The sequence below is a fragment of the Salmo salar genome, chromosome ssa14 (assembly GCF_905237065.1).
Source record: "Salmo salar chromosome ssa14, Ssal_v3.1, whole genome shotgun sequence".
Lineage (NCBI taxonomy): Eukaryota > Metazoa > Chordata > Actinopteri > Salmoniformes > Salmonidae > Salmo > Salmo salar.
This window is the reverse complement of record NC_059455.1, coordinates 96,697,806-96,723,781: the sequence shown is the minus strand read 5'-3', so window position 1 is coordinate 96,723,781 and position 25,976 is coordinate 96,697,806. Positions and strand designations below refer to the sequence as shown.

The 25,976-nt window shown below is 44.6% G+C and overlaps 1 protein-coding gene across 1 annotated transcript in view; it reads left to right on the top strand.

Annotated features, from left to right (window-relative positions):
• Positions 1-25,976, top strand: part of dlgap3 (discs, large (Drosophila) homolog-associated protein 3) — a 399,103-nt gene that overhangs the window by 316,097 nt on the left and 57,030 nt on the right. The window contains exons 3-6 of the mRNA XM_045695075.1: positions 6,000-6,211; positions 6,391-6,502; positions 9,812-10,022; positions 13,198-13,383. Of these exons, the coding sequence (XP_045551031.1) occupies positions 6,000-6,211; positions 6,391-6,502; positions 9,812-10,022; positions 13,198-13,383 (721 nt within the window). The remainder of the gene's footprint in view (positions 1-5,999; positions 6,212-6,390; positions 6,503-9,811; positions 10,023-13,197; positions 13,384-25,976) is intronic.

Here is a 25,976-nt window from a genome sequence, read left to right as displayed (position 1 = left end):
AGAGACGGACTGACAGGCTTCCTCATTACTGGAGTTACGAACTACATCAGATGACTGGCACACAGGTTAACTGTCACACTCCTTCAGTCACCTTGTTTCTCTCTGTTTCTCTGTTTTTCTCTTCTGTTTTTCTCTCATCCATCTCTCTGTTTCTCTTTCTTATGCTATATTCAGCATCTCTCTCTCTCTCTCTCTCTCTCTCTCTCTGTCTCTCTCTCTCTCTCTCTCTCTCTCTCTCTCTCTCTCTCACTCTCCTCAATAATGTCCATGAGAAGGCGTTTACATTCGTGCAGATTTTGAGTTAACAGCGTGACAAGGCGATCCGACCTCTTACTCATTTGAGAATAATTGCCGTGTCCCATCCATTAAAAATGTTATGGTTACTTTGTACAATACGTGCCTGGAAGTTAGATTAGGAACTTAGATGAGGGGAATTATCAACCTTAAAGTGGCTGTTTACTCCAATATCAAAGTTTGTTAAAAGTGGTGTTAAGTCGACGTCATATGTAGTGTAGATCCAGCTTTTTGCCTCCATCGATTTCGAATGGCTGGGAAATATAGACACGGTCTCAAATGGCTGGGAAATATAGACACTGTCTCAAATGGCTGGGAAATATAGACACTGTCTCAAATGGCTGGGAAATATAGACACTGTCTCAAATGGCTGGGAAATATAGACACTGTCTCAAATGGCTGGGAAATATAGACACTGTCTCAAATGGCTGGGAAATATAGACACTGTCTCAAATGGCTGGGAAATATAGACACTGACTCAAATGGCTGGGAAATATAGAGACTGTCTCAAATGGCTGGGAAATATAGAGACTGTCTCAAATGGCTGGGAAATATAGACACTGTCTCAAATGGCTGGGAAATATAGAGACTGTCTCAAATGGCTGGGAAATATAGACACTGACTCAAATGGCTGGGAAATATAGAGACTGTCTCAAATGGCTGGGAAATATAGACACTGTCTCAAATGGCTGGGAAATATAGACACTGTCTCAAATGGCTGGGAAATATAGACACTGACTCAAATGGCTGGGAAATATAGAGACTGTCTCAAATGGCTGGGAAATATAGACACTGTCTCAAATGGCTGGGAAATATAGAGACTGTCTCAAATGGCTGGGAAATATAGAGACTGTCTCAAATGGCTGGGAAATATAGAGACTGTCTCAAATGGCTGGGAAATATAGACACTGACTCAAATGGCTGGGAAATATAGAGACTGTCTCAAATGGCTGGGAAATATAGACACTGTCTCAAATGGCTGGGAAATATAGACACTGACTCAAATGGCTGGGAAATATAGAGACTGTCTCAAATGGCTGGGAAATATAGACACTGTCTCAAATGGCTGGGAAATATAGACACTGTCTCAAATGGCTGGGAAATATAGACACTGTCTCAAATGGCTGGGAAATATAGACACTGTCTCAAATGATCAATTCTATTTGTATTTACTATGGGTCCCCGTTAGTTGCTGGGATCCAAAATGAAGGCAGTTATAGATTTATTTTTAAATAGTAAAATACATTCACAACAGATTTCACAACACACTGTGTGCCCTCAGGCCCCTACTCCACCACTACCACATATCTACAGAACTCAATCCATGTGTGTGTATAGTGTGTGTGTTATCATGTGTGTGTGTGTGTGTTATGTGTGTATGCATGTCTCTGTGCCTATGTTTGTGTTGCTTCACAGTCCCCGCTGTTCCATAAGGTGTATTTTTATCTGTTTTTAAATCTGATTTTACTGCTTGAGTCAGTTACCTGATGTGGAATAGAGTTCCATGTAGTCATGGCTCTATGTAGTACTGTGCACCTCCCATAGTCTGTTCTGGACTTGGGGACTGTGAAGAGACCTCTGGTGGCATGTCTTGTGGGGTATGGATGGGTGTTTGAGCTGTGTGCCAGTAGTTTAAACAGACAGCTCGGTGCATTCAACATGTCAATACCTCTCATAAATACAAGTAGTGATGAAGTCAATGAAATGAAATAAAATACCTCCCTCCCTTCCTTCCCTCTCTCTCCTCCCTCCCTCCCTTAGTTCCCTCTCTCTCCTCCCTCCCCTTAGTTCCCTCTCTCTCCTCCCTCCCTTCCTTCCCTCTCTCTCCTCCCTCCATTAGTTCCCTCTCTCTCCTCCCTCCCTTAGTTCCCTCTCTCTCCTCCCTCCCTTCCTTCCCTCTCTCTCCTCCCTCCATTAGTTCCCTCTCTCTCCTCCCTCCCTTCCTTCCCTCTCTCTCCTCCCTCCATTAGTTCCCTCTCTCTCCTCCCTCCCTTAGTTCCCTCTCTCTCCTCCCTCCCTTCCTTCCCTCTCTCTCCGCCCTCCCTTAGTTCCCTCTCTCTCCTCCCTTAGTTCCCTCTCTCTCCTCCCTCCCTTCCTTCCCTCTCTCTCCTCCCTCCATTAGTTCCCTCTCTCTCCTCCCTCCCTTAGTTCCCTCTCTCTTCTCCCTCCATTAGTTCCCTCTCTCTCCTCCCTCCCTTAGTTCCCTCTCTCTCCTCCCTCCATTAGTTCCCTCTCTCTCCTCCCTTAGTTCCCTCTCTCTCCTCCCTTAGTTCCCTCTCTCTCCGCCCTCCCTTAGTTCCCTCTCTCTCCTCCCTCCCTCCCTCCCTTAGTTCCCTCTCTCTCCTCCCTCCCTTAGTTCCCTCTCTCTCCTCCCTCCCTTCCTTCCCTCTCTCTCCTCCCTCCATTAGTTCCCTCTCTCTTCTCCCTCCCTTAGTTCCCTCTCTCTCCTCCCTCCCTCCCTCCCTTAGTTCCCTCTCTCTCCTCCCTCCCTTAGTTCCCTCTCTCTCCTCCCTCCCTTAGTTCCCTCTCTCTCCTCCCTCCCTTCCTTCCCTCTCTCTCCATTCCCTTCCCTTAGTTCCCTCTCTCTCCTCCCTCCCTTAGTTCCCTCTCTCTCCTCCCTCCCTCCCTTAGTTCCCTCTCTCTCCTCCCTCCCTTAGTTCCCTCTCTCTCCTCCCTCCCTTCCTTCCCTCTCTCTCCTCCCTCCCTTCCTTCCCTCTCTCTCCTCCCTCCCTTAGTTCCCACCCTCTCCATTCCCTTCCCTTAGTTCCCTCTCTCCCCTCCCTCCATTAGTTCCCTCTCTCTCCTCCCTCCCCTTAGTTCCCTATCTCTCCTCACATCATCAGTTGCAGTACCTAGTGGCACCATATTTTCTAAGGGAGACGTTTTGACTGTACACTGGGGCCCGGGATGTGCTGTAGTCAGCATAGTGTTGGTTCCAGAGCTGAGGGGCAGTGGAGGGCCCTGGAGCCCCATAAAAGAGCTCCTCTGCGCCTCAGTCCCACTTTATAATATCACACTGTACATGCTATTACCAAGCCATTTCAAAAACTAACCCTGACTGGCATTTCCTTTAGGGGTCACATGTCTGTCTTTCTCAAGAACTCTGTGACAGATTACTTTTTAAAATTAATCTCCAATTTTGCTACCTTGCAGTTCATCTGGGTCTATGAAATGAACTCGTAGAGAGTTCAAACCAAGGATTGGGAGTATTTAGTGTAAATATTGTGAGAGAAAGATTAAGTGAATATTTTTGATGGTGCTGTCAGGGATGGAAGAAAGACGAAGAAAAATGAGAGATTGGTGCTTTTATGACCCCGTATGACCCTTATCCCTGTGCCCACCTCTCTATAAGCCCTGTGTCCAAGAGAGAGGGAGAGGGAGGCCAAGGGAGATAGAGATTAGACTGAGTTTCTCTCTGTAAGTCTCTCTCTCTGTAAGTCTCTCTCTCTGTAAGTCTCTCTCTCTGTAAGTCTCTCTCTCCGTAAGTCTCTCTCTCTGTAAGTTTCTCTCTCTGTAAGTGTCTCTCTCTGTAAGTGTCTCTCTCTGTAAGTCTCTCTCTCTGTAAGTTTCTCTCTGTAAGTGTCTCTCTCTGTAAGTGTCTCTCTCTGTAAGTGTCTCTCTCTGTAAGTCTCTCTCTCTGTAAGTTTCTCTCTGTAAGTCTCTCTCTCTGTAAGTCTCTCTCTCTGTAAGTGTCTCTCTCTGTAAGTCTCTCTCTCTGTAAGTGTCTCTCTCTGTAAGTCTCTCTCTCTGTAAGTTTCTCTCTCTCTGTAAGTAAGTCTCTCTCTCTCTCTGTAAGTCTCTCTCTCTGTAAGTCTCTCTCTCTCTGTAAGTCTCTCAATCTCTCTGTAAGTCTCTCTCTGTAAGTGTCTCTCTGTATAAGTCTCTCTCTCTCTATAAGTTTCTCTCTCTATAAGCCTCAATTTCTCATTCTTTCTTTTTTTCTCACAATTATCATAACGTGTGTGCTGTGCAGTGCGCCATCTTCCTGTACCTGTCTGTGTGTAAATGCCTGTGTGAGTGAGTAAGTGTGTGTGCGTGCGTGCGTGCGCGCGTACACATATTTGCACAAGCCAGACTGACGAACTACATTGCCTTGCCAAAGTATTCATCCCCCTTGGTGTTTTTCCTATTTTGTTTCATTCATCACAAATTTAAATAGATTTTTTGGGGGGGATTTCATATAATGGACATACACAAAATAGTGCAAATTTGTGAAGTGAAATGAAAAAAATGACCTGTTTCAAAGAATTCCACAACTAAAAATTAAACGGAAAAGTGGTGCATACATACGTATTCATCCCCTTTGCTATGAAGCTCCTAAATAAGATCTGGTGCAACCAATTACCTTCAGAAGTCACATAGTTAGTTAAATAAAGTCCACCTGTGTGCAATCTAAGTGTCACATGATCTGTCACATGATCTCAGTATATATAGACCTCTTCTGAAAGGTCTCAGAGTCTGCAACATCACTAAGCAAGGTGCACCACCAAGGAGCTCTCCAAACAGGTCAGGGACAAAGTTGTAGAGAAGTCCAGATATGAGTTGGGTTATAAAAAAAATATCAGAAACTTTGAACATCCCACAGTGAACCATTAAATCCATTATTAAAAAATGGAAAGAACATGGCACTTAACAAACCTGCCAAGAGAGGGCTGCCCACCAAAACTCACGGACCAGGCAAAGAGGGCATTAATCAGAGAGGCAACAAAGAGACCAAAGATAACCCTGAAGGAGCTGCAAAGCTCCAAGCCGGAGATTGGAGTATCTGTCCATAGGACCACTTTAAGCCGTACACTCCACAGAGCTGGGCTTTACGGAAGAGTGGCCAGAAAGAAACAAGCAAACATGTTTGGTGTTCACTAAAATGCATGTGGGAGACTCCCCAAACATATGGAAGAAGGTACTCTGGTCAGATGAGACTAAAATTGAGCTTTTTGGCCATCAAGGAAAACGCTATGTCTGGCGCAAACCCAACACCTTTCATCACCCCGAGAACACCATCCCCACATTAAAGCATGGTGGTGGCAGCATCATGCTGTAGGAATGTTTTTCATCAGCAGGGACTGTTTGAGTAGAGAAATGAACATTGAGTGTTTAGTAGCTGATTCCCCCTTGGTGTTATTGGCATAGATTAAGATAAAATGTTAAATCAATAAAAAGTGATGAGTCATATATTCTTCCCTCTCTAAATGTCAGCAGAAAAGTATCAGGTAACTTTCCTCAAATTCCTTTCTTTCTTTCTTTCTTTCTTTCTTTCTTTCTTTCTTTCTTTCTTTCTTTCTTTCTTTCTTTCTTTCTTTCTTTCTTTCTTTCTTTCTTTCTTTCCAGAAATCCTTATTCCCTCCTAATTCTGGACATGTTTCAACTGGGTTTTCTGGAAAAAACAGAGAATTCTAGAAAAGCTCCTAAATGTTTTCTAAAAACCTAGTAATAGTATGATTATCTGATGTCTTTAAACAAAATAATACTTTTAAGCTATTTAATCAAAGTGCATGAGATGAATTTGTCACTAACCATAATCTTCACTCTCTTTCCCCCTGTTTATAAATGTGTGTGTTTTGTGCGTTTGTGTGTGAGTGTGTGTGTTTGTTTGTTTGTGCATTCATATGTCTGCGCATGTGTACGCTTACCATTTGTGTGTATGTGTGCGTGTGTCATTCTACTTTTGTGTGTTCATACATTTGTATCTGTCTGTATGTGTCCAGGTCCCATCAGACGGGGTGGAGTGGGGTGGGCTCGGGGGCTACCCAGCCGGAGGAGGGGAGATCCCCTGCAGGCGCATGCGGAGCGGCAGCTACGTCAAGGCCATGGGAGACGATGATAGTCAGGACTCTGACGCCAGTCCTAAATCCTCTCCTAAAACCACCATTATCGCCCAGAGAGAGGCCTTCAGACGTTCTGTCAGCATGGACCACAGGTCATCTGCCACCAAGTAACGGGGGGGGGGAGTCATTCTGTAATTTCTTAAGTCATTGGTGATGATGACGATGGTGGTGATGGTGGTGGTGATGATGATGATGAGGAGGAGGAAGAGGATGAGTGTTGTTCTCATTTTACTCTGTGTGTGTGTGTGTGTGTGTGTGTGTGTGTGTGTAGATACTCGTGTAAGCAGTGTGTAGATGCTACGCTACCCTACGCTAACAACCCAAGCACGCCGAAGAGTCACGCACGCTCTCGGAGCTACACGCGGTCTCTGACCAGCTCACAGGTAAGACCACACACCTTCAGAACACTGTATATCTGTATGTTTATTCACCTCTTCATAGTTCCGTCCCTTTCCTCGCCCCTGCCTGGGCTCGAACCAGGGACCCTCTGCACACATTGACAACAGCCACCCTCGAAGCATCGTTACCCGTCGCTCCACAAAAGCCGTGGCATTTAAGATTAGGGAAGACAATTTATGTATTTATTAGAGTGGCCTTATTTCTATTACAGCATATTGGATGACTGTCATTCATATTCCATTCACCCAGTTCAATGTAACATCTATATGTTTAGGTTATTACATGATACTCTAATGTTCCCTGTACCCATCATGAGGTTGGTACAACCTAACCTATGATGAAAGTTTACAATGTAGGTGCACAGAGGTGGAGAGACACGTTGGAGTAATCAGTGTGACAGACAGTGACACATTCAACACCACCTTGCACACTCTTGCCTGCATCTAGCTGATCTAGGGTGTAATCACTAGACCAAACAACTAAAACAAGAGTTTCTCGTGGACAAATTCAGCTAGGACACTCCCCATCGCGTTTGCTTCTGTGAAACGTTTTTTTTCAACGGAATCGGGGTTGGAATGAATACACCCCTGGTCACCCTGCACACACACTTCACTTTCATAGCAGCCACGTCGAGGATCATCACTTTTGCTCGTTGGATAATTACTTCTCGCATCTACACGCTCTTTTCACTTCGCTTGTGGACTTCAGTGTACAACACAACAGCTGTCTGTGACCAGGCGATAAAAACCTTTCCAAGCCAAACCTTCATATCATAACTGCTAACTGCTACACACAGCCTACATCGTTGTCACCCTATTAACATTATAGTCAACAAACTACAACTAACTATTTAGTAAACCCACAATCCAATCCATGTGTACAATCATGCCGTACAGTGTACAGCAAGCAGTTTAGCAGTTACACAGGCAGGCCCTTTATAAAAACCTGAAAGCTTCCCTTGAAAAGCTAAAGTGTTGGATAGCCTTAGCCAGCTAGCTAGCATACATAGCATTCCTCTCTGTTGTGTAGCTAACTAAACTCCACGCCAGGACGTTGGAGTTCACCAGAAACATCTTTCACCATGGAGCGGAGTTTAGTCAGCTAGTTGTTGAGTAGGCTAAATTAGCAAAATTAGCTAAGTCATGAAAAAATAAACTAAGAAGAAGAACAAATATTACAAGGAAAAGATATAAATATATTTAGCTTGCTCTCTCTCTCTGCTGCTTCTCCTTCCTTTTTGAATAAATGTATTTGTTCAAAAATGTTCAACTATTGTCTTTCTCTCTCTTTGAGTCAACTACTCACCACATTTTATGCAGTGCAGTGCTAGCTAGCTGTAGCTTATGATTGGGTGGACAACATGTCAGTTCATGCTACAAGAGCTCTGATAGGTTGGAGGTGTAACGGCTGTCTATGGAAGAAGTGGACCAAAATGCGGCGGAGTTAGGGTTCGTCATATTTAATTAAACGAACACTACGCAATTTACAAAAATAACAAAACTGACAGCCAACACAGTCCTGTCAGGTGCAACCACAGTGACAAGCACAATTACCCACGAAACACAAAGGAAACGTAGGCAACTTATGTGTGACTCCCAATCAACCACAACCCTCTACAGCTGTGCCTGATTGGAAGTCACACGGCCAAAATCAATGAAACAATAAAACACACACTCCCTTCTGCCACGTCCTGACCCAACTACACCCTCTACTGGTCAGGACGTGACAGTACCCCCCCCCTCAAGGTGCAGACCCCGGGATGCACCTAAAAAAAGAAAACACAAGAAAATCCCCAACAAAAAAGAACACCTAAACAATAAGGGAGGGAAGGGAGGGTGGCTGCCGTCACCAACGGCACTGTGCTACACCCTCCCTCCCCAACCCACCTATCCTGGAGGTGGCTCAGGTGCAGGCCGTTCCGGGCAGTCGGGCCACTCTGGCCGCTCGGGGCAGTCGGGCCACTCTGGCCGCTCGGGGCAGTCGGGCCACTCTGGCAGCTCGGGGCAGTCTGGCAGCTCGGGGCAGTCTGGCAGCTCGGGCAGCTCGGGGCAGTCTGGCACCTCCGGCAGCTCGGGGCAGTCTGGCAGCTCCGGCAGCTCGGGGCAGTCTGGCAGCTCCGGCAGCTCGGGGCAGTCTGGCAGCTCCGGCAGCTCGGGACAGTCTGGCAGCTCCGGCAGCTCGGGGCAGTCTGGCCGCTCCGGCAGCTCGGGGCAGTCTGGCCGCTCCGGCAGTTCGGGGCAGTCTGGCCACTCTGGCCGTTCCGGCTCAGGATTCACCAGGCTGGGGAGACTTAACGGAGACCTGGCTCTGGGCGCAGGCCCTGGACTCACCAGTCTGGGAAGACCCGCTGGATGCTTATGCACCACACTAGCAGCTCTCTCATCTCTCTCTCTCATAATTTCCCCATTAACCCCGTCACAGTCTCTGTCTCATATCCCTCGCTCACCTCCAATGTCATCCCGACTGGCTCTGGTTCCGACCTCAGCTCCACCGACTGTTCTGTGTGCCCCCCCCAAAAAAATTCTTGGGGCTGCCTCTCGCGCTCGTTGCGCTCTCTCTCCTCGTAATAGCGCCTGTCCGCTCTCGCCGCTTCAATCTCCCACTGCGGGAGGCGATAATCCCCAGCCTGAGTCCATGGTCCCTCTCCGTCCAGGATTTGTTCCCAAGTCCATTGGTCCATCACGCTGTAGTCCTGCTGCTCCTTCCTCTTCCGCCGCTTGGTCCTGGTTTGGTGGGTAATTCTGTAACGGCTGTCTATGGAAGAAGTGGACCAAAATGCGGCGGAGTTAGGGTTCGTCATGTTTAATTAAACGAACACTATGCATTTCACAAAACAACAAAACTGACAGCCAACACAGTCCTGTCAGGTGCAACCACAGTGACAAGAACAATTACCCACGAAACACAAAGGAAACATAGGCAACTTATGTGTGACTCCCAATCAACCACAACCCTCTACAGCTGTGCCTGATTGGAAGTCACACGGCCAAAATCAATGAAACAATAAAACACACACTCCCTTCTGCCACGTCCTGACCCAACTACACCCTCTACTGGTCAGGACGTGACAGGAGGACGTCCTCCGGAAGTTGTCATAATTACTGTGTAAGTCTTATGGAAGGGGGTGAGAACCATGAGCCTTCTAAGTTTTGTATTGAAGTCAATGTACCCAGAGGAGGAAGGAAATTAGCTGTCTAACTAGGTGCTACCCTAGAGGGTGCTATTTGTTATGAAAGGAGCCTCCACTGACATGCATGTGGGTGTGGATATTTCTCTCACTCTCTCTCCTGTAGCTGGGTGACTCTCTGAATCGTCAGTTTGAGGCGGTGTGTGAGACCATGTTTGGAGAGATAGAGAGTCAGGCGGTGGAAGCCTTGGATCTGCCTGGCTGCTTCCGGACCCGTTCCCATAGTTACGTCCGCGCCATCCAGGCCGGCTGTTCCCAAGACGACGACTGCCTGTCCGTCATCTCCATGTCAGGACCCAGCATCAAGGGAGGGGCCGGTGAGTGTGTGTGTGTGTGTGTGTGTGTGTGTGTGTGTGTGTGGGGGGGGGTACTGGGTATATACCTGGTATCAAACCCATCTGTTATCTGTATGACTCAAGACTGTGTTAGCCCTTTGAGCCAAAGCCTTGACATTAGCTCAGGGAGCAAACACAAGTCTTCATGTGTCAGAAAAGATAACTCATCATAACACATTTACATTTTACATTTAAGTCATTTAGCAGACGCTCTTATCCAGAGCGACTTACAAATTGGTGGATTCACCTTATGATATCCAGTGGAACAACCACTTTACAATAGTGCATCTAAATCTTTTAAGGGGGGGGGGGGGTTAGAAGGATTACTTTATCCTATCCTAGGTATTCCTTAAAGAGGTGGGGTTTCAGGTGTCTCCGGAAGGTGGTGATTGACTCCGCTGTCCTGGCGTCGTGAGGGAGCTTGTTCCACCATTGGGGTGCTAGAGCAGCGAACAGTTTTGACTGGGCTGAGCGGGAACTGTGCTTCCTCAGAGGTAGGGAGGCGAGCAGGCCAGAGGTGGATGAACGCAGTGCCCTTGTTTGGGTGTAGGGCCTGATCAGAGCCTAAAGGTACTGAGGTGCCGTTCCCCTCACAGCTCCGTAGGCAAGCACCATGGTCTTGTAGCGGATGCGAGCTTCAACAGGAAGCCAGTGGAGAGAGCGGAGGAGCGGGGTGACGTGAGAGAACTTGGGAAGGTTGAACACCAGACGGGCTGCAGCGTTCTGGATGAGTTGTAGGGGTTTAATGGCACAGGCAGGGAGCCCAGCCAACAGCGAGTTGCAGTAATCCAGACGGGAGATGACAAGTGCCTGGATTACGACCTGCGCCGGTTCCTGTGTGAGGCAGGGTCGTACTCTGCGAATGTTGTAGAGCATGAACCTACAGGATCGGGTCACCGCCTTGATGTTAGTGGAGAACGACAGGGTGTTGTCCAGGGTCACGCCAAGGTTCTTAGCACTCTGGGAGGAGGACACAATGGAGTTGTCAACCGTGATGGCGAGATCATGGAACGGGCAGTCCTTCCCCGGGAGGAAGAGCAGCTCCGTCTTGCCGAGGTTCAGCTTGAGGTGGTGATCCGTCATCCACACTGATATGTCTGCCAGACATGCAGAGATGCGATTCACCACCTGGTTATCAGAAGGGGGAAAGGAGAAGATTAATTGTGTGTCGTCTGCATAGCAATGATAGGAGAGACCATGTGAGGATATGACAGAGCCAAGTGACTTGGTGTATAGCGAGAATAGGAGAGGGCCTAGAACAGAGCCCTGGGGGACACCAGTGGTGAGAGCACGTGGTGTGGAGACAGATTCTCGCCACGCCACCTGGTAGGAGCGACCTGTCAGGTAGGACGCAATCCAAGCGTGGGCCGCGCCGGAGATGCCCAACTCGGAGAGGGTGGAGAGGAGGATCTGATGGTTCACCGTATCAAAGGCAGCAGATAGGTCTAGGAGGATGAGAGCAGAGGAGAGAGAGTTAGCTTTAGCAGTGCGGAGAGCCTCCGTGACACAGAGAAGAGCAGTCTCAGTTGAATGACCAGTGTTGAAACCTGACTGATTTGGATCAAGAAGGTCATTCTGAGAGAGATAGCAGGAGAGCTGGCCAAGGACGGCACGTTCAAGAGTTTTGGAGAGAAAAGAAAGAAGGGATACTGGTCTGTAGTTGTTGACTTCGGAGGGATCGAGTGTAGGTTTTTTCAGAAGGGGTGCAACTCTCGCTCTCTTGAAGACGGAAGGGACGTAGCCAGCGGTCAAGGATGAGTTGATGAGCGAGGTGAGGTAAGGGAGAAGGTCTCCGGAAATGGTCTGGAGAAGAGAGGAGGGGATAGGGTCAAGCGGGCAGGTTGTTGGGCGGCCGGCCATCACAAGACGCGAGATTTCATCTGGAGAGAGAGGGGAGAAATACCACAATCACAATACCTCATCATAATACCTCATCATAATAACTCATCATAATGTTTTCACACACACACACACACACACACACACACACACACACACACACACACACACACACACACACACACACACACACACACACACACACACACACACACACACACACACACACACACACACACACACACTGGTTGTCTCTAAGCATTCCTCTCTGTATCCACTATCTCTATCTCTCTCTCTCATGCTCTCTCTCTCCATCTTCCTCTCTGTATCCCCCTCTCCTTCTCTCCCTCTCCTTCTCTCCCTCTCTCTCTTTCTCCCTCTCTCCCTCTCTTCCTTTCTATCTCCCTCTCTCCCTCCCTCCATCTCCCTCCCCGGTGGAATCTCTCTCTCTGTCTCCATAACAATGACTGGAATGTTTTTTATTACCTCATAACTCACTGACTCCAGCTGCTCTTCATCTCTCTGTTCTTCTTCTATGTTCTTCCTACTCTCTATTTAATTCTCTTTAACACTCCTTAGAGTTCTCTCTTCCTCTTTTCCTTTCTCTCTCTGTTCTTCTCCTATGTTCTTCCGACTCAATTTAATTCTCTTTAACCCTCCTTGGAGTTCTCTCTTCCTCTCTCTCTCTCTCTCTGTTCTTATCCTTTTTCCTCTCGTTTTCCTTCTCTGTCATTCATCCTTCTTTTTTACTGTCGTCTAAAGTACACTGTATGCTTGCGCTGGCGTGTGTGTGTGTGTCTTCAGTGTGCTATCATCAGTACTTTACAGAGCTCTTATTTCCTGGCTTAGACCTGCAAATCCTCCAGAGATTTATCAAAGCTGCTCTGAAGTGTCATATACAAAACACAGCCACAAACAGACAGACAGAGGGCTGCGTGTGTTTCCACAGCGGAGGACCGCGTGTGTTTCCACAGCGGAGGACAGCGTGTGTTTCCACAGCGGAGGACAGCGTGTGTTTCCACAGCGGAGGACCGCGTGTGTTTCCACAGCGGAGGACAGCGTGTGTTTCCACAGCGGAGGACTGTCTGTGTTTCCACAGCGGAGGACTGCGTGTGCTCATAGTACCTCACAGGAAATGGCTTTGAGTTAGCTCAGAGCAAGAGAAAAGATAGCTCTGTCTGTCTGTCTGTCTGTCTGTGCACAATAAAGGCTTGTTTAAATTCATAAATTAACTATTTATCCGGTTCTTGCTCCATTCCTCTCTCTCTCTCTCTCTCTCTCTCTCTCTCTCTCTCTCTCTCTCTCTCTCTCTCCCCAGTCATCCCATACCGTAAGGCTGGCCCTCCCCCTCTCCCTCCCCGTATGTCCAAGCCAACGATCTCTGTGAGGGCTCAGAGCAGTACAGAGTCTACCCAGGATGCCTACTTCCAGAACACAGGCCAGCCTGCCCTGGGACGGCCCAGACAACACCAGAGCAGCTCTGTGGACATGGGAATCACTGATGGTAGTTCATAATATTTTGGATGATTGATTGGGTAAACTGGAAGGGGGTCTGTGTTGGCAGCGACCAATTGGTGGGTTTATCTGTGGGTCCTGCTTTTTATTTTACAGGAATGTTCCAAGAAACCATATTGACATAGCACTGTTCCAAGGAACCATGTTGACATAGCACTATTCCAAGAAACCATGTTGACATAACACTGTTCCAAAGACCCATGTTGACATAGTACTGTTCCAAGGAACCATGTTGACATAGCACTGTTCCAAGAAACCATGTTGACATAGCACTGTTCCAAGAATCCATGTTGACATAGCACTGTTCCAAGGTAACATGTTGACATAGCACTGTTCCAAGAAACCATGTTGACATAGCACTGTTCCAAGAAACCATGTTGACATAGGAATGTTCCAAGGAACCATGTTGACATAGCACTGTTCCAAGGACCCATGTTGACATAGCACTGTTCCAAGAAACCATGTTGACATTGCACTGTTCCAAGATTCCATGTAGACATTGCACTGTTCCAAGGAACCATGTTGACATAGCACTGTTCCAAGAAACCATGTTGACATAGCACTGTTCCAAGAAACCATATTGACATAGCACTGTTCCAAGACACCATGTAGACATAGCACTGTTCCAAGGAATCATGTTGACATAGTGCTGTTCCAAGAAACAATGTTGACATAGCACTGTTCCAAGAAACCATATTGACATAGCACTGTTCCAAGAAACCATTTTGTCATAGGAATTTTTCCAAGGACCCATGTTGACATAGCACTGTTCCAAGAAATCATGTTGACATAGCACTGTTCCAAGAAACCATGTTGACATAGCACTGTTCCAAGAAACCATGTTGACATAACACTGTCCCAAGGAACCATATTGACATAACACTGTTCCAAGGAACTATGTTGACATAGCACAGTTCCAAGGTAACATGTTGACATACCACTGTTCCAAGGAACCATGTTGACATAGTACTGTTCCAAGAAACCATGTTGACATAGTACTGTTCCATGAAACCATGTTGACATAGTACTTTTGCAAGGAACCATGTTGACATAGCACTGTTCCAAGAAACCTTGTTGACATAGCACTGTTCCAAGAAACCTTGTTGTCATAACACTGTTCCAAGGGACAATTTTGACATAGCACTGTTCCAAGGAACAATGTTGACATAGAACTGTTCCAGGAAACCATGTTGACATAACACTATTCCAAGGAACTATTTTGACATAGCACTGTTCCAAGGAACCATGTTGACATAGCACTGTTCCAAGAAACCATGTAGAAATTGAACTGTTCCAAGAAACCATGTTGACATAGTACTTTTGCAAGGAACCATGTTGACATAGCACTGTTCCAAGGAACCATGTTGACATAGCACTGTTCCAAGAAACCTTGTTGACATAGAACTGTTCCAAGAAACCATGTTGACATAGCACTGTTCCAATAAACCTTGTTGTCATAGCACTGTTCCAAGAAACCATGTTGACATAGCACTGCTCCAAGAAACCTTGTTGACACAGTACTGTTCCAAGAAACCTTGTTGTCATAGCACTGTTCCAAGGAACCATGTTGACATAGCACTGTTCCAAGAAACCATGTTGACATAGCACTGTTCCAAGGAACCATGTTGACATAGCACTGTTCCAAGAAACCATGTTGACATAGCACTGTTCCAAGGACCATGTTGACATAGCACTGTTCCAAGAAACCATGTTGACATAGCACTGTTCCAGGAAACCATGTTGACATAGCACTGTTCCAGGAAACCATGTTGACATAGTACTTTTGCAAGAAACCATGTTGACATACCACTGTTCCAAGGCACCATGTTGACATAGCACTGTTCCAAGAAACCATGTAGAAATTGAACTGTTCCAAGAAACCATGTTGACATAGTACTTTTGCAAGGAACCATGTTGACATAGCACTGTTCCAAGGAACCATGTTGACATAGCACTGTTCCAAGAAACCTTGTTGACATAGAACTGTTCCAAGAAACCATGTTGACATAGCACTGTTCCAATAAACCTTGTTGTCATAGCACTGTTCCAAGAAACCATGTTGACATAGCACTGCTCCAAGAAACCTTGTTGACATAGTACTGTTCCAAGAAACCTTGTTGTCATAGCACTGTTCCAAGGAACCATGTTGACATAGCACTGTTCCAAGAAACCATGTTGACATAGCACTGTTCCAAGGAACCATGTTGACATAGCACTGTTCCAAGAAACCATGTTGACATAGCACTGTTCCAAGGACCATGTTGACATAGCACTGTTCCAAGAAACCATGTTGACATAGCACTGTTCCAGGAAACCATGTTGACATAGCACTGTTCCAGGAAACCATGTTGACATAGTACTTTTGCAAGAAACCATGTTGACATAGCACTGTTCCAAGGCACCATGTTGACATAGCACTGTTCCAAGAAACCATGTTGACATAGCACTGTTCCAAGAAACCATGTTGACATAGCACTGTTCCAAGAATCCATGTTGACATAGCACTGTTCCAAGGAACCATGTTGACATAGCACTGTTCCAAAGGAACCATGTTGAAATAGCACTGTTCCAAGAAACCATGTTGACATAGCACTCTTCCAAGGAACCATGTTGACATAGTGCTGTTCCAAGAAACCATATTGACATAACACTGTTCCAAGACACCATGTACACATAGCACTGTTCCAAGGAAAAATGTTGACATAGTGCTGTTCCAAGAAACCATGTTGACATAGCACTGTTCCAAGAAACAATATTGACATAGTACTGTTCCAGGAAACCATGTTGACATAGTACTGTTCCAAGAAACCATATTGACATAGTACTTTTCCAGGAAACCATGTTGACATAGCACTGTTCCAAGACACCTTGTTGACATAGCACTGTTCCAAGACACCATGTTGACATAGCACTGTTCCAAGAAACCATTTTGTCCTAGGAATTTTTCCAAGGACCCATGTTGACATAACACTGTCCCAGGGAACCATGTTGACATAACACTGTTCCAAGGAACTATGTTGACATAGCACTGTTCCAAGGTAACATGTTGACATACCACTGTTCCAAGAAACCATGTTGACATAGCACTGTTCCAAGAAACCATGTTGACATTGCACTGTTCCAAGAAACCATGTTGACATATCACTGTTCCAAGAAACCTTGTTGACATAGCACTGTTCCAAGAAACCTTGTTGACATAGCACTGTTCCAAGGCACCATGTTGACATAGCACTGTTCCAAGAAACCATGTTGACATAGCACTGTTCCAAGAAACCATGTTGACATAGTACTTTTGCAAGGAACCATGTTGACATAGCACTGTTCCAAGGAACCATGTTGACATAGCACTGTTCCAAGGCACCATGTTGACATAGCACTGTTCCAAGAACCCATGTTGACATAGCACTGTTCCAAGGCACAATTTTGACATAACACTGTTCCAAGAAACCTTGTTGACATACCACTGTTCCAGGAAACCTTGTTGACATAACACTATTCCAAGGAACTATTTTCACATAGCACTGTTCCAAGAAACCTTGTTGACATAGCACTGTTCCAGGAAACCATGTTGACATAACACTATTCCAAGGAACCATGTTGACATAGCACTGTTCCAAGGAACCATGTTGTCATAGCACTGTTCCAAGGCACCATGTTGACATAGCACTGTTCCAAGGAACCATGTTGACATAGCACTGTTCCAAGGAACAATGTTATCATAGCACTGTTCCAAGAAACCATGTTGACATAGCACTGTTCCAAGAAACCATGTTGACATAGCACTCTTCCAAGGAACCATGTTGACATAGTGCTGTTCCAAGAAACCATATTGACATAACAATGTTCCAAGACACCATGTTGACATAGCACTGTTCCAAGACACCATGTTGACATAGCACTGTTCCAAGAAACCATTTTGTCATAGCACTGTTCCAAGAAACCATGTTGACATAACACTGTCCCAGGGAACCATGTTGACATAGCACTGTTCCAAGGTAACATGTTGACATACCACTGTTCCAAGAAACCATGTTGACATAGCACTGTTCCAAGAAACCTTGTTGTCATAGCACTGTTCCAAGAAACCATGTTGACATAGTACTGTTCCAAGAAACCATGTTGACATAGCACTGCTCCAAGAAACCTTGTTGACATAGTACTGTTCCAAGAAACCTTGTTGTCATAGTACTTTTGCAAGGAACCATGTTGACATAGCACTGTTCCAAGGAACATAGTTGACATAGTACTGTTCCAAGAAACCATGTTGACATAGTACTTTTGCAAGGAACCATGTTGACATAGCACTGTTCCAAGAAACCATGTTGTCAAAACACTGTTCCAAGGCACAATGTTGACATAGTACTGTTCCAGGACACCATGTTGACATAACACTATTCCAAGGAACTATTTTGACAAAGCACTGTTCCAAGAAACCATGTTGACATAGGAATGCTCCAAGGAACCATGTTGACATAGCACTGTTCCAAGGAACCATGTTGACATAGCACTGTTCCAAGAAACCATGTTGACATTGCACTGTTCCAAGATTCCATGTAGACATAGCACTGTTCCAAGGAACCATGTTGACATAGCACTGTTCCAAGAAACCATATTGACATAGTACTGTTCCAAGACACCATGTACACATAGCACTGTTCCAAGGAATCATGTTGACATAGTGCTGTTCCAAGAACCATGTTGACATACCACTGTTCCAAGGCACCATGTTGACATAGCACTGTTCCAAGAAACCATGTTGACATAGCACTGTTCCAAGAAACCATGTTGACATAGCACTGTTCCAAGGCACCATGTTGACATAGCACTGTTCCAAGGTAACATGTTGACATAGCAAAGTTCCAAGAAACCATGTTGACATAGTATTGTTCCAAGAAACCATTTTGACATACCACAGTTCCAAGAAACCATGTTGACATAGCACTGTTCCAAGAAACCATGTTGACATAGCACTGTTCCAAGAAACCATGTTGACATTGTACTTTTGCAAGAAAACATTTTGACATAGCACTGTTCCAAGAAACCATGTTGAAATAGCACTGTTCCAAGAAACCATGTTGACATAGCACTCTTCCAAGGAACCATGTTGACATAGTGCTCTTCCAAGAAACCATATTGACATAACACTGTTCCAAGACACCATGTTGACATAGCACTGTTCCAAGACACCATGTTGACATAGCACTGTTCCAAGAAACCATTTTGTCATAGCACTGTTCCAAGAAACCATGTTGACATAACACTGTCCCAGGGAACCATGTTGACATAGCACTGTTCCAAGGTAACATGTTGACATGCCACTGTTCCAAGAAACCATGTTGACATAGCACTGTTCCAAGAAACCTTGTTGTCATAGCACTGTTCCAAGAAACCATGTTGACATAGTACTGTTCCAAGAAACCATGTTGACATAGCACTGCTCCAAGAAACCTTGTTGACATAGTACTGTTCCAAGAAACCTTGTTGTCATAGCACTGTTCCAAGGAACCATGTTGACATAGCACTGTTCCAAGAAACCATGTTGACATAGCACTGTTCCAAGGAACCATGTTGACATAGCACTGTTCCAAGAAACCATGTTGACATAGCACTGTTCCAAGGACCATGTTGACATAGCACTGTTCCAAGAAACCATGTTGACACAGTACTTTTGCAAGAAACCATGTTGACATACCACTGTTCCAAGGAACCATGTTGACATAGCACTGTTCCAAGGCACCATGTTGACATAGCACTGTTCCAAGAAACCATGTTGACATAGCACTGTATCAAGAAACCATGTTGACATAGCACTGTTCCAAGAATCCATGTTGACATAGCACTGTTCCAAGGAACCATGTTGACATAGCACTGTTCCAAAGGAACCATGTTGAAATAGCACTGTTCCAAGAAACCATGTTGACATAGCACTCTTCCAAGGAACCATGTTGACATAGTGCTGTTCCAAGAAACCATATTGACATAACACTGTTCCAAGACACCATGTACACATAGCACTGTTCCAAGGATAAAATGTTGACATAGTGCTGTTCCAAGAAACCATGTTGACATAGCACTGTTCCAAGAAACCATATTGACATCGTACTGTTCCAGGAAACCATGTTGACATAGTACTGTTCCAAGAAACCATATTGACATAGTACTGTTCCAGGAAACCATGTTGACATAGCACTGTTCCAAGACACCATGTTGACATAGCACTGTTCCAAGACACCATGGTGACATAGCACTGTTACAAGAAACCATTTTGTCCTAGGAATTTTTCCAAGGACCCATGTTGACATAGCACTGTTCCAAGAAATCATGTTGACATAGCACTGTTCCAAGAAACCATGTTGACATAACACTGTCCCAGGGAACCATGTTGACATAACAATGTTCCAAGGAACTATGTTGACATAGCACTGTTCCAAGGTAACATGTTGACATACCACTGTTCCAAGAAACCATGTTGACACAGTACTTTTGCAAGAAACCATGTTGACATACCACTGTTCCAAGGAACCATGTTGACATAGCACTGTTCCAAGGCACCATGTTGACATAGCACTTTTCCAAGAAACCATGTTGACAAAGCACTGTATCAAGAAACCATGTTGACATAGCACTGTTCCAAGAATCCATGTTGACATAGCACTGTTCCAAGGAACCATGTTGACATAGCACTGTTCCAAAGGAACCATGTTGAAATAGCACTGTTCCAAGAAACCATGTTGACATAGCACTCTTCCAAGGAACCATGTTGACATAGCACTGTTCCAAGAAACCATGTTGACATAGCACTGTTCCAAGGACCATGTTGACATAGCACTGTTCCAAGAAACCATGTTGACACAGTACTTTTGCAAGAAACCATGTTGACATACCACTGTTCCAAGGAACCATGTTGACATAGCACTGTTCCAAGGCACCATGTTGACATAGCACTGTTCCAAGAAACCATGTTGACATAGCACTGTATCAAGAAACCATGTTGACATAGCACTGTTCCAAGAATCCATGTTGACATAGCACTGTTCCAAGGAACCATGTTGACATAGCACTGTTCCAAAGGAACCATGTTGAAATAGCACTGTTCCAAGAAACCATGTTGACATAGCACTCTTCCAAGGAACCATGTTGACATAGTGCTGTTCCAAGAAACCATATTGACATAACACTGTTCCAAGGAACCATGTTGACATAACACTGTCCCACGAAACCATGTTGACATAACACTGTCCCAAGGAACCATGTTGACATAACACTGTTCCAAGGAACTATGTTGACATAGCACTGTTCCAAGGTAACATGTTGACATACCACTGTTCCAAGGAACCATGTTGACATAGTACTGTTCCAAGAAACCATGTCGACATAGTACTGTTCCAAGAAACCATTTTGACATACCACAGTTCCAAGAAACCATGTTGACATAGCACTGTTCCAAGAAACCATGTTGACATAGCACTGTTCCAAGAAACCATGTTGACATAGTACTGTTCCATGAAACGATGTTGACATAGTACTTTTGCAAGAAACCATGTTGACATAGCACTGTTCCAAGAAACCTTGTTGACATAGCACTGTTGCAAGAAACCTTGTTGTCATAACACTGTTCCAAGGCACAATTTTGACATAGCACTGTTCCAAGGAACAATGTTGACATAGAACTGTACCAGGAAACCATTTTGACATAACACTATTCGAAGGAACTATTTTGACATAGCACTGTTCCAAGGAACCATGTTGACATAGCACTGTTCCAAGACACCATGTTGACATAGCACTGTTCCAAGAAACCATTTTGTCATAGCACTGTTCCAAGAAACCATGTTGACATAACACTGTCCCAGGGAACCATGTTGACATAGCACTGTTCCAAGGTAACATGTTGACATACCACTGTTCCAAGAAACCATGTTGACATAGCACTGTTCCAAGAAACCTTGTTGTCATAGCACTGTTCCAAGAAACCATGTTGACATAGTACTGTTCCAAGAAACCATGTTGACATAGCACTGCTCCAAGAAACCTTGTTGACATAGTACTGTTCCAAGAAACCTTGTTGTCATAGTACTTTTGCAAGGAACCATGTTGACATAGCACTGTTCCAAGGAACATAGTTGACATAGTACTGTTCCAAGAAACCATGTTGACATAGTACTTTTGCAAGGAACCATGTTGACATAGCACTGTTCCAAGAAACCATGTTGTCAAAACACTGTTCCAAGGCACAATGTTGACATAGTACTGTTCCAGGACACCATGTTGACATAACACTATTCCAAGGAACTATTTTGACAAAGCACTGTTCCAAGAAACCATGTTGACATAGGAATGCTCCAAGGAACCATGTTGACATAGCACTGTTCCAAGGAACCATGTTGACATAGCACTGTTCCAAGAAACCATGTTGACATTGCACTGTTCCAAGATTCCATGTAGACATAGCACTGTTCCAAGGAACCATGTTGACATAGCACTGTTCCAAGAAACCATGTTGACATAGCACTGTTCCAAGAAACCATATTGACATAGTACTGTTCCAAGACACCATGTACACATAGCACTGTTCCAAGGAATCATGTTGACATAGTGCTGTTCCAAGAACCATGTTGACATACCACTGTTCCAAGGCACCATGTTGACATAGCACTGTTCCAAGAAACCATGTTGACATAGCACTGTTCCAAGAAACCATGTTGACATAGCACTGTTCCAAGGCACCATGTTGACATAGCACTGTTCCAAGGTAACATGTTGACATAGCACTGTTCCAAGAAACCATGTTGACATAGTATTGTTCCAAGAAACCATTTTGACATACCACAGTTCCAAGAAACCATGTTGACATAGCACTGTTCCAAGAAACCATGTTGACATAGCACTGTTCCAAGAAACCATGTTGACATTGTACTTTTGCAAGAAAACAATTTGACATAGCACTGTTCCAAGAAACCATGTTGAAATAGCACTGTTCCAAGAAACCATGTTGACATAGCACTCTTCCAAGGAACCATGTTGACATAGTGCTGTTCCAAGAAACCATATTGACATAACACTGTTCCAAGACACCATGTTGACATAGCACTGTTCCAAGACACCATGTTGACATAGCACTGTTCCAAGAAACCATTTTGTCATAGCACTGTTCCAAGAAACCATGTTGACATAACACTGTCCCAGGGAACCATGTTGACATAGCACTGTTCCAAGGTAACATGTTGACATGCCACTGTTCCAAGAAACCATGTTGACATAGCACTGTTCCAAGAAACCTTGTTGTCATAGCACTGTTCCAAGAAACCATGTTGACATAGTACTGTTCCAAGAAACCATGTTGACATAGCACTGCTCCAAGAAACCTTGTTGACATAGTACTGTTCCAAGAAACCTTGTTGTCATAGCACTGTTCCAAGGAACCATGTTGACATAGCACTGTTCCAAGAAACCATGTTGACATAGCACTGTTCCAAGGAACCATGTTGACATAGCACTGTTCCAAGAAACCATGTTGACATAGCACTGTTCCAAGGACCATGTTGACATAGCACTGTTCCAAGAAACCATGTTGACACAGTACTTTTGCAAGAAACCATGTTGACATACCACTGTTCCAAGGAACCATGTTGACATAGCACTGTTCCAAGGCACCATGTTGACATAGCACTGTTCCAAGAAACCATGTTGACATAGCACTGTATCAAGAAACCATGTTGACATAGCACTGTTCCAAGAATCCATGTTGACATAGCACTGTTCCAAGGAACCATGTTGACATAGCACTGTTCCAAAGGAACCATGTTGAAATAGCACTGTTCCAAGAAACCATGTTGACATAGCACTCTTCCAAGGAACCATGTTGACATAGTGCTGTTCCAAGAAACCATATTGACATAACACTGTTCCAAGACACCATGTACACATAGCACTGTTCCAAGGATAAAATGTTGACATAGTGCTGTTCCAAGAAACCATGTTGACATAGCACTGTTCCAAGAAACCATATTGACATCGTACTGTTCCAGGAAACCATGTTGACATAGTACTGTTCCAAGAAACCATATTGACATAGTACTGTTCCAGGAAACCATGTTGACATAGCACTGTTCCAAGACACCATGTTGACATAGCACTGTTCCAAGACACCATGTTGACATAGCACTGTTCCAAGGACCATGTTGACATAGCACTGTTCCAAGAAACCATGTTGACACAGTACTTTTGCAAGAAACCATGTTGACATACCACTGTTCCAAGGAACCATGTTGACATAGCACTGTTCCAAGGCACCATGTTGACATAGCACTGTTCCAAGAAACCATGTTGACATAGCACTGTATCAAGAAACCATGTTGACATAGCACTGTTCCAAGAATCCATGTTGACATAGCACTGTTCCAAGGAACCATGTTGACATAGCACTGTTCCAAAGGAACCATGTTGAAATAGCACTGTTCCAAGAAACCATGTTGACATAGCACTCTTCCAAGGAACCATGTTGACATAGTGCTGTTCCAAGAAACCATATTGACATAACACTGTTCCAAGACACCATGTACACATAGCACTGTTCCAAGGACCATGTTGACATAGCACTGTTCCAAGAAACCATGTTGACACAGTACTTTTGCAAGAAACCATGTTGACATAGCACTGTTCCAAGAAACCATGTTGACATAGTATTGTTCCAAGAAACCATTTTGACATACCACAGTTCCAAGAAACCATGTTGACATAGCACTGTTCCAAGAAACCATGTTGACATAGCACTGTTCCAAGAAACCATGTTGACATTGTACTTTTGCAAGAAAACAATTTGACATAGCACTGTTCCAAGAAACCATGTTGAAATAGCACTGTTCCAAGAAACCATGTTGACATAGCACTCTTCCAAGGAACCATGTTGACATAGTGCTGTTCCAAGAAACCATATTGACATAACACTGTTCCAAGACACCATGTTGACATAGCACTGTTCCAAGACACCATGTTGACATAGCACTGTTCCAAGAAACCATTTTGTCATAGCACTGTTCCAAGAAACCATGTTGACATAACACTGTCCCAGGGAACCATGTTGACATAGCACTGTTCCAAGGTAACATGTTGACATGCCACTGTTCCAAGAAACCATGTTGACATAGCACTGTTCCAAGAAACCTTGTTGTCATAGCACTGTTCCAAGAAACCATGTTGACATAGTACTGTTCCAAGAAACCATGTTGACATAGCACTGCTCCAAGAAACCTTGTTGACATAGTACTGTTCCAAGAAACCTTGTTGTCATAGCACTGTTCCAAGGAACCATGTTGACATAGCACTGTTCCAAGAAACCATGTTGACATAGCACTGTTCCAAGGAACCATGTTGACATAGCACTGTTCCAAGAAACCATGTTGACATAGCACTGTTCCAAGGACCATGTTGACATAGCACTGTTCCAAGAAACCATGTTGACACAGTACTTTTGCAAGAAACCATGTTGACATACCACTGTTCCAAGGAACCATGTTGACATAGCACTGTTCCAAGGCACCATGTTGACATAGCACTGTTCCAAGAAACCATGTTGACATAGCACTGTATCAAGAAACCATGTTGACATAGCACTGTTCCAAGAATCCATGTTGACATAGCACTGTTCCAAGGAACCATGTTGACATAGCACTGTTCCAAAGGAACCATGTTGAAATAGCACTGTTCCAAGAAACCATGTTGACATAGCACTGTTCCAAGGACCATGTTGACATAGCACTGTTCCAAGAAACCATGTTGACACAGTACTTTTGCAAGAAACCATGTTGACATACCACTGTTCCAAGGAACCATGTTGACATAGCACTGTTCCAAGGCACCATGTTGACATAGCACTGTTCCAAGAAACCATGTTGACATAGCACTGTATCAAGAAACCATGTTGACATAGCACTGTTCCAAGAATCCATGTTGACATAGCACTGTTCCAAGGAACCATGTTGACATAGCACTGTTCCAAAGGAACCATGTTGAAATAGCACTGTTCCAAGAAACCATGTTGACATAGCACTCTTCCAAGGAACCATGTTGACATAGTGCTGTTCCAAGAAACCATATTGACATAACACTGTTCCAAGACACCATGTACACATAGCACTGTTCCAAGGATAAAATGTTGACATAGTGCTGTTCCAAGAAACCATGTTGACATAGCACTGTTCCAAGAAACCATATTGACATCGTACTGTTCCAGGAAACCATGTTGACATAGTACTGTTCCAAGAAACCATATTGACATAGTACTGTTCCAGGAAACCATGTTGACATAGCACTGTTCCAAGACACCATGTTGACATAGCACTGTTCCAAGACACCATGTTGACATAGCACTGTTCCAAGGACCATGTTGACATAGCACTGTTCCAAGAAACCATGTTGACACAGTACTTTTGCAAGAAACCATGTTGACATACCACTGTTCCAAGGAACCATGTTGACATAGCACTGTTCCAAGGCACCATGTTGACATAGCACTGTTCCAAGAAACCATGTTGACATAGCACTGTATCAAGAAACCATGTTGACATAGCACTGTTCCAAGAA